Raw genomic sequence first — 9,852 nt, 5'->3', positions numbered from 1 at the left:
CTAACCTACCTGACATTAAGGCATAGGTTAGAAATTTAGTTTACATCACCAGTAATGTGAAATTACCAGATTTCCTTCATCATTGTGACTGAAGCTCTTAGTAAACGACTTATTGAACTTTTCATCTAGTATTGGACCAAACAAAACTATTTCTTGAAGTGTATTGGCTGAAGGTTCATACACTGTTTTTTCTGACCTAACTAAGTGAGTAATTGTTTCAAACACAACCACAAATCTGTCGTTGACAATATCTAACCAACAATGATTATAATGTGGTAGACGTGACTGTTCGCAAACAATAGTCGTGGTTAGGTTTTTTAGCGAAACTAACTCTAATGTATAGTTCCAATTTCTGTGTTTCAAAAAGACAAAGCCACTTTTATAAGCCAACAAGGGTAATATTTCATTATACCCGCTTTTATTCTCTTCACTCTTTGAGAAAACAACATTTGATGTTAAATAGTCAATAATTTTCAATCCACCAAGTGAATCAGCAAGTGCAATGTAATGTCTGTTGATTGCACATTGATCAATATTTCCTCGCAGAAATGGGCCCGATATGTAACATAGTTTTTCAGAACTATAAACATAAGCGGTTTTGGTTTCATTATTTCGAAATAAGACAAGTATATCATCACTTAGCGTTGAAGTTAATATTGCCTCAATTCTTGCGGTTTCATTTCCCACAGGGCCGTTATCTTCTTTCAGTTCCTTCCCGGTCATCAAATCAAACACCTTTAATTTTCTCTCAAACCCACATACAGTTACACCAATATGAATGCTTAGACCATTAGCATTGTGCTGTTTCACAATCAATTTGGAAGGTTCCTTAAGTAATATTATATTTTTTAATTTTATACATTTGTTAGTTAAGTCCACATGAAAAACTTCAACAGATGATTTTTGTTTGACTATCAATGTGTCATTCCCCACCAAATCAATAGATTCCCACATTTTTACATCAACAGATGAATCGGTTTTCATGAGATACACCGCTGGAATTGAACTGACATCCCAAATCCTTATGCTATTTGAATACCAACCAACAAGAAGAATATCCGTTAAGAACCAGCATGCACGGACCCTTCTAACTTTGTCTTTTTGTAAATTCGATCCAGACACATCCTTCACAAATATAGATCTCACCTTCCTACAAACTTCAGACGATTTGGGAGTTGGTATGGAAATTTTTTCCTTTACAATTTTATTCTTCCTCCAATTTTTCCAAAGATGCTTCTCCTTTATGAAAGCTAACCTCGATTGACCAATTGGAGCTAAGGTAGACTCCTCAGAAATGAGAAAAGCAGGCTCGACAACACACGGAATGTTGCTGAGTTGCTGTTCTAGCCGCAGATCGCAAAGTGGCTTCCACAGAAGTTCGTGATTGAATATCTCTCTCCAACTATGAGACACTGAGATACAACTAGCAAGGTCCTTTGCTGTCAAGAAGCTCGTGATTTCTACTACCATTTCAACAGGCAGTGTTTCCATTTTCAGACCTGAAAATAAAAGTTAGAAATTGTTTGAGAACATAATCGTTGCAGTTTGTAGATTCTTTAATTAATAATAGTTGTAATAACTCTTTAGGTAGTTAGATCTTTTGTTTTGAAACCAAAATAAGCCTGCTGTAAGCCTTCAGTTGGATATAATCCTTGGAGAAATTCTACCGCTAGATATTCGGATTGTGCTTTTGCATTCAGGGCTACAGCTACACAGTTTTCTAGGGGGGGGGGGGGGGCAAGCTCTAAATTTGCCACCCTTTCACCTTGCAACTGTGGAATTTTCCAAGTGCCAATGGCATTTTACTGTTAGTCTCATCACGAGGCCCCCATCTTTTTTTTAGAAAATGGCCCAAAGGTTTAGTGATAACTTTATATGACGTTAAAATTGGTATATTATTATTAGTTCTCAAACCTGTAAGTAGAATTTGTATAAGAACAAATAAAACAAATTCTTTAATATATGGTTATTAAATTACCGTGAACATAAAGCCATAGATTAAGCATAGACTACTCCCTTAGTGAGAATACTTAATCTATGATACAGCCCTTAATACCTAAAGTTCCTCAATAAGTATAAAAAATTAATTATATTTACTGATTTTTACTTGATATTTAGCAGCAAATGTCTTGATTATATGTCAGAAAATGGAACTTTTGTCGCTGAAACACATTTAATTGAGATGATACTTGCTGAGTCTTTGATTGTCATGTCTGGTAGAAGTACACTATCACCGAATATAGGTGAGCTATGGCGAGCACGATAGTGTCCCCAGTCTGTTCGATTACACTCGGGATAGTTCGCCTCGCCATGATTTGTGCTTGCCTGTGTTCCAATTTTTGGTGGTTTTTGGGACGAGTCAAAGGAGACAAGCAAAGGCGAGGCGAGTGCCAGAAGTTAAAATATGTCAAACCACCAACAAGTGGTAAGTCCCGCATCACCGCAAACACCAAAACTGGTCAGCCGCTAGCCTACCACGGCAAAATTAATGCATGTTAAAATGTTAAACAATAAACAAAAATTGTTTATTCGCATAAAGCATAAAGCACAGCCAACCACCCAGACATGCCTAGTTGTTTGGGCTATTAACTTTATAAACAGCTGTGTCTATGGAATAACTTATGTCGTCTTAGCACTAACAAGACTACAAGATCGCGCCACTTATCACCATTAATACTTGGCTTAAAATACCTACTTTGTATGGTCGCTATTTCATTGAAAATGCCTTAACCCTCCAAGTGTCTCTATTTTTGGTCTTAATGTTCGCCAATTTATTGCGCGATCGCAGGGTTTTATTAAAATGTATCTTTAGAAACTTAAAAACAATGTAAAGTATGTACCTACTGTTTTATATATCATTTTGTTTGGAAAATTATGGGCTTCAATGTAACATATAAAACATTACAAAAAAAAACAATTTTTGTGGGGTCAACATTTCTGAAAAATTATAAAATATTTTAAATGAAAAAAGTTTTTGTTTTCGCTCAATAAATTGTTATAATTTATAGGTCTACAAATATTTTAAAATAGCCACTTTGTTCAGAATTTTATGAGGATTCCAAAAATATAATAATATAAGGAAGTAGGTTTGCAAATAAATAAGTTATAGGCAAAAAACAGATTTCGGTACATAGCGTTTAGCTAAGAATGCCTAGCCTAACCATAGCTGGGAATCTGGCTGATAACTTAATTTACATCAATATCACTACCTACTTCTTCAGGATCATCAACCAGCCCTTCAAAATCACTTAAATCTTCTTATAATGCACCACCGCCCACGTATATCACTACTTTTGATTTTTAACACTAAATCAATGACGTAATAAAACATAACTTATCCAGTCATCGGTGTGAGGTTAACCAAGCTGTTTACAAATACGCACGTCAGCTGTCTGCTACAATATTATCGGAACTAAAATGAAAAGCGTATAGAAACAGACATCAGGAGAAAGCTCTGAATCTGCTAAAAAAACGATAGGCCTACCTAACTCGATCCAGTCAGTCCCAGAGCCGTCGCTGTAAACAGTGTTTGTGAGTCGCAAAAGCAACACATAACACTACAGCGGATGTGTTATGAGTCGCTTTTACGACACATAACACTCAGAGGGTTAAAAAGTATTAAGTATTTCTGACATCAAAAGGAGTCTGCTAACATTACAGAGGTTTGGTTTGGTTAGGTTATTTTAGAACAGCACAATTTTATTAAATTTAATTTCTAAGTGGCGAAATATAAATCACTTACAACTGTTCTGTTGGCACAAACAACTGAATGAAACTATCGATCGGTAAGGTTAACCTAACCAAACGATGGGATACCTAATCAATATTACCCATTCCGTTGTTTGTGCCAACAGATGGAAGTGTACCCCCGTTAAGAACTCATCTCCTCTCAAGGTGCACGAATAACTTATGCTCTACCTACTCTTAAAGTCTTAGGTCTAAAGCCAAGGTGGTACAAAGTAAAAAGCTTCCTTAATAAGCACAGGTATCCATGCAGGCAAGCTGCACTTTATTAAGTTTCGGAATCCCCATCATGCTATCATAATTGCGGTTTATAGGGGTTATAATGGCTTAGATGTAAAAGCTACGTACCTTTATTCCTTTCCTTATCAAATGATCTATACCTCTATCAGACCTAGGGCCTACTTCTGAACCGCTGAACAGTGAACAAGTATATTTAGTTTGATTTGGTCAAGACTAAGAGTTATTGCTTGTGTTCACATAAGTTAGTGGTGTAGGCCTATGGTCAGGTCAGATTACTATTAAATTAAATTAAACCAAGATTCAAAACTGCAGTTTAATGGATGTTAAAAACCTGAACGTGTATGTAAACATGCCGAAGACAAGACAAGTTACCCGCAGTTTCCTTCCTTCATAAGGGAATTCATAATTCAGGGAAGGAAGGATGAAGAGTGGAAATTGTAACAAAATCGACTCCGCTTGTTTTTGTTTTTATTTTCTATTTCTTTCTGCTAACAGACAGTAGAGCAGAATGCAGAACATCTGTGACTACATTATCATATGTCCATGTTTTTTTCACAGCTGACTAGGTAGCTTTTAAACCATGTAGCATTGACTATATATACCTATAGGTATATAGTATATAGTAGTATATAGTACCTATATCTGTAGGTATATAGTCAATGCCATGTAGTTTCAGGAAAAAGCATACTTGCTTTGTTTGTTATATAAGGTATAATATATTTATGTGGAAAAATTGAAAATGGAGATTAATTACACGGAAACAAATAAGGTATATCTGTTAATAGGTTAACTCGAGTTCTTAGTTAATAGTTGTATTTTAACGTTAGTTTGATTTAGACATTTTAAATATAAATAAGTATATAAACTAACCTCTCCACACTCGTATAATTGAGGCAATCCATTCCAAAACTCACTTTATCCATTTTTTTTCGAAATTAAGTTATTGGTATCACTGCATTCAGCAGAAAAAGGCGCATTTATTCGCTATAAAATGCCGTGTCAAAACTTGAGTAATCATACTAATATTTAATGTTAAAAAGTGTGTGTCATTTTCAAAACTCGCTTTATTTTGGTTGTATCAATCGAAAACTCGCATAATCCACCATAGCCAATAGGAGGCTGTATTTTTTGTTTTTCCAAAACCATCTTTATCCTCTTACCCAATCGGTGGCCTGAATTCGGTTATGTGACTTTGTTGTCGTCTGACTAGGAGCTGAGATCGGGGTAGCGGATTTTTATCCCCCTGGAATTTTACCCCCTGGGCAAACGTGACGTCACAAACCAGGGGGTAAAATTCCGGCCGCGAACTTTTGAGTTTCACTACATCAGCTCGATGGATTAAACGCGGAATTAAATATATATTTTCACGGTTGTCAATTTAATCAGAACACATCAAATTATAAAAACCTAGAGTGTACGGCCCGGATTTTTACCCCCGGAATTTTACCCCCGGAATTTTACCCCCCGGATGTTTACCCCCGGATTTTTACCCCTGGAATTTTACCCCCTGGCCAGATATATAAATTAGTAAAAATGATTAATTATCTTCATTCTGTTTTAATTTTATAATAAACATGTTATTATTAAGTAGCCTATCTTAATTTATTTGTAACATCAAGTAATCGAACAGGTTTTTGATTTTATTTTTGAGATTCGAGTATCAGGATTCCAACTTTGAAGCTAACTGTTGATTAATATGACGTATAAACAAACATCAGAATGGTAATTGATTCGAAGATTTTTTTCACGATTTACTATACAACCGTGGTAAAACAATGTTTTTAGTTTGTATCGTAACAATAACAAAATATGCCTTATTGTTTCTTTACGAAGAAATGTTCGCCCAATCATCATTTAAATGAGCTACTCAGTTTATTTTACATACTTATTGACCAACAGTTGGCCCCAAACGCAAATCCCGAACATCAAAATTAAACAGAAAATTCTGTTTACTTAGTTGAGATTAAAAAATAAATAAAGAAAGATAGGAGACTAAATAATGAAATGTTTACAATTAATTAAAAACAGAAATAAGAAAATCGATCATTTAATTTCTAAAATCGGCCAGGGGGTAAAATTCCGGGGGTAAAAATCCGGGGGTAAAAATCCGGCCCGTACATCTTCAGTTGTCTAAACGCTAGTTATATGGATAGGGGGTAAAATTCCGGTTTTTATCGCTAATCTAATTAATCACGCTCTGGCTATTTTCATTAGGCTTCCAAATCCGCGGGGGTAAAATTCCGGCCGCGAACAAACTTTTGGCCACTCAGGTTACTACGTCATAGTGACGTCAGCTTTGCCCAGGGGGTAAAATTCCAGGAGGATAAAATTCTGGCGATCTCCAAAGAGGACATTATAAGCTTTCTTTTGATACCAAAATCCTTTCTTTAATACGAAAAAAACCCTGTTTTTATGCGTAATTGAAACTTTCAAAATGGTTTTTTAATGGCCCTTTTCTATAACAAAACTTCAAAGTCATAAACGTAGAGAACGTCCTATAGCAAAGAAAAAAATCGTAGATGCATGGGACTTGCACCAAGTGATTCGGATTTAATAAGGAATTCATTTGAAGGTTGAATATTTCAAAAAGTTATAATAGCTTCAAAACTTGGTAGGCCCTACGTAGTTCCTCAGTTCCTGATGATTAAAATAATTTTAACACATTCCTCAGGGGGACACCCACAAGGTGTCAGAAGAAAATCTTAAAAGTAAGCATAGGTTGGCACATCAATTGAAATGCCTTTACTAGTAGAATACAATGCCGCCAATTTCAACTCAAACAGTCAACTGAGTCAAAAATGGCAGCAGTTGAAAGATTTCTTAAATCTGCGATGTATAATCTTTGAGCGGCTGCCATTTCTTACTCTGTAGTTATTTTGAGCTCAAATTTGCGGCATTGTATTCTACTAATAAAGACCTTTAATTTAATGTGTATATTGACCTATGCATACGTTTTAGCGAATTTCCCATATAGGGAATCTATTATATTATTAAAGTGATACAATCAAATTTTATGTAAACGGTTAAGGCCATTTATCAAGTAAAAATATAGGCATATGGCATATCAAAATTAAGCTCAGAGTGTGTAGATTTGCCGAAAAGTATTGATATGGACGAACTCCCTAAGGGCTCTGCCCCACAGGCTGATTTCCAAAGGGCTACGCCTTGCATGTTTTGGAAGTTAAAGTTATTCGATTAATTTAGTGAACAACAGCTGTCAAGATTTTTGTTTACTTATTTATTACTAGCTGTGTGCCCGTTCTACGCACGGGGATCTTATCATAGTCAGTTAAAACCACGAATACTAGAAAAATACCGGTATGGATCATAAACATAAACAAATGACCTTGTTGGCCCGAATCCTATACTAATAGCATTGAACATATGTTTTGGCAGTTCCATTTAAGCAATGTTAAATAATGGTTATTTTCGGGCCAAAAACGTCATTTGTTTATGTTTATGATCCATACCGGTATTTTTCTAGTATTCGTGGTTAAAACCTTCTTATATAAAGCACAGCAGTTGGTTTGCATACTTTCAGATATGCTGACAAAACTATTCCTTCGCAAATACAGTATCTGACAGTTTCAAGCCAAAACTAATGCTTCGCAATTAAATGTCACCCGGATCTTGTTGGTCCATATGTTATATCCAATGATTAAACTAAATAAACGGTATCAGCATTCTGACACATACTTTCTCCCATAAGTTTGTCAACAACCTTTATCATGTGTAAGCGGTGAGAGTAAATATACGGAAATGGGATTTGTACAATTTTTCAGAATTTAAAGGACTATAACATAATGGTTAAAAGTATTTAAGGTACTACCTCAACCTCTTAATTTAACACTTTATTCGGGTTGACATTTTCATTATCAAGGCGCTCTTGTCCTTTCCGTGAAACATTGAGAAACAAGGACATTAATGCGTTACCATCATACATACACACAAAAATACCAAACTTAATGAGGGAATCTGCTACGCTTTAAGCATAAAAAGGTACATATAAAATTAGTACTTGAAATCTTTGTTAATGCCATAAAATTTGATCATAACAATTTATATTTGCTTGGACCGGAGATGACTCGAAATTCTGTCGAAATGCTATCTGAATCGGTTTGCTATATGAAATGAAGTACAGTAGGCCTACTATAGACGTTTTAGATTGGTAATTTGTAATAAAAATTACCAAAATATGCCACGAACTATTGATACATAAACAACGTTCAAAGTGTTTGAACAATTCATGATGGTTTGCTGAATAAATGTTTTACTAAAATGCGTTATAGTTTTCTTAGCATAACATTTTGGAATCCAGACAGAAAAAGCAAAAATTATACAGTTAAGACATCAATTAAATTGAATAGGCCTACGCCTGTAATAAATAAGGTGCAACACCAACGATAACTAATTTGTAAATTACTGTGATGTGTTGGTACGTACAAATGAATCTTGCTGCTACTAAAGGTTAAAAGGAAAAGAACCAGTACCGTACCAAAAACCAACGTTTACAGTTAAGAACTGTAGTACAGCCGACCAATTATATGCGTTAATCAAGGTTATTGATCTCTTGGTTTTGGATTTTCTCGTAACAAGTTATCGGCAATCAAAGTTATTTCCCATTAATTGCTTTATTTGTACACAACCTTAATGTAAACTTATCGGTGTCAGTTTGAAAAAAAACCTTATACAACATAACTTTCTGTTATTTAATAGATTACGTATTCTCTAAACAATGTTTGCTGGTATACAAACATTATAAGGAAATGTGACAAAAATCACACAACGTTGGGTTTTTGGACGTTTATAATTTTATTTCTTAAGTACCTAGGTAGGCCGTGTATTCTGGAAAAGTACCGGTATCAAGAATCGTTGTCGAAAGGGTTGTTATAAATAATTGGGTAAGCATACGTACCACACGTACCCAAGAGAAGGGCTATGGGCCTATTGGCTGTATGGTCCAGCGATTGCATCACACGGTGAGTAGATATAGTCAATGGTAGGAACAGAAAGTGACACATTGGAAAATCGAGTTCAGCATCATCCGTAAACCTCTGTTACAATCACCCACTGCAGTTGTAATTTTTTGCTTTACACTTTACACAACCGCCATTGAAGAGCCGTCAATGAGTGGAACATGGGGTTTTATGGGGTGAAAATGTGGTTTGTCCCATTTTTGACCCTTAAAACAAAAAAAATAGCAATTTCTTTTCAAACCGTATTGTAGAGCTTAAAAAAAATAAATAATTTAGTATATTGAAGTGCTGTTGTATGCCTAACGGTCACGGAGAAAATTCAAAAATAGTGTAATTTAAAATTCCCATGTTATTCTTATGGAGAAAATGAAAGTTGTTGTAGTTTACTTGTTTATGGATATATATCGATACAATTTTGCAAATTTATTTATTTCATCTTATACTATTGACGTATGGTCAAAAACACTTTTTACCTTCCCCGTAGCAGCAAACCAAAGAACTCGTTACATATAATGTTATTGAAATCCTACTAATATTATAAATGAGAAAGTTTGGATGTATGGATGTATGGATGGATGTATGGATGTATGTTTGTGACAAGTGAACGCGAAAAATACTGGTCGGATTGGGCTGAAATTTGGCATGATGATAGCTCACATTCCCGATTAACATATAGGCATATTCTTATTTCAAAAATCCTTTCGGGCTCCGCGCCAGTGGCTCTGGAGTTTCCCATGTTAACCTTATGAGAAATGGAATTATTGAATCTTAACAGCTGTTTCAATTAAACAAGTTGGTTCTGTTCTATGATGTTCAATAGCATTAAAGTTACAAGGATTACCAACAGGGTGCAGCACTATTATTTCTTTTACATTTATGACAACAGCTAATT

The 9,852-nt window shown here is 35.0% G+C and overlaps 1 protein-coding gene across 1 annotated transcript; it reads right to left on the bottom strand.

The window, feature by feature from the left end:
• Window positions 1–21: 21 nt before the first annotated feature.
• Window positions 22–4,408, bottom strand: LOC129000959 (uncharacterized). Its single transcript, XM_054428057.1, has 2 exons — window positions 4,093–4,408; window positions 22–1,499 (listed from the first exon to the last, which is right to left on the bottom strand). The coding sequence occupies exon 2, from the start codon at window positions 1,489–1,491 to the stop codon at window positions 46–48; it is 1,446 nt and encodes a 481-aa protein (XP_054284032.1). The 5' UTR covers window positions 1,492–1,499; window positions 4,093–4,408; the 3' UTR covers window positions 22–45.
• Window positions 4,409–9,852: the final 5,444 nt, after the last annotated feature.

This window comes from Macrosteles quadrilineatus, unplaced genomic scaffold, assembly GCF_028750875.1.
Source record: "Macrosteles quadrilineatus isolate MER2022 unplaced genomic scaffold, UCM_ALF_1.0 Scaffold_8__2_contigs__length_117827958, whole genome shotgun sequence".
NCBI classification, from domain to species: domain Eukaryota; kingdom Metazoa; phylum Arthropoda; class Insecta; order Hemiptera; family Cicadellidae; genus Macrosteles; species Macrosteles quadrilineatus.
The sequence above is the reverse complement of the archived record's forward strand: the minus strand, read 5'-3'. Positions and strand labels throughout refer to the sequence as shown.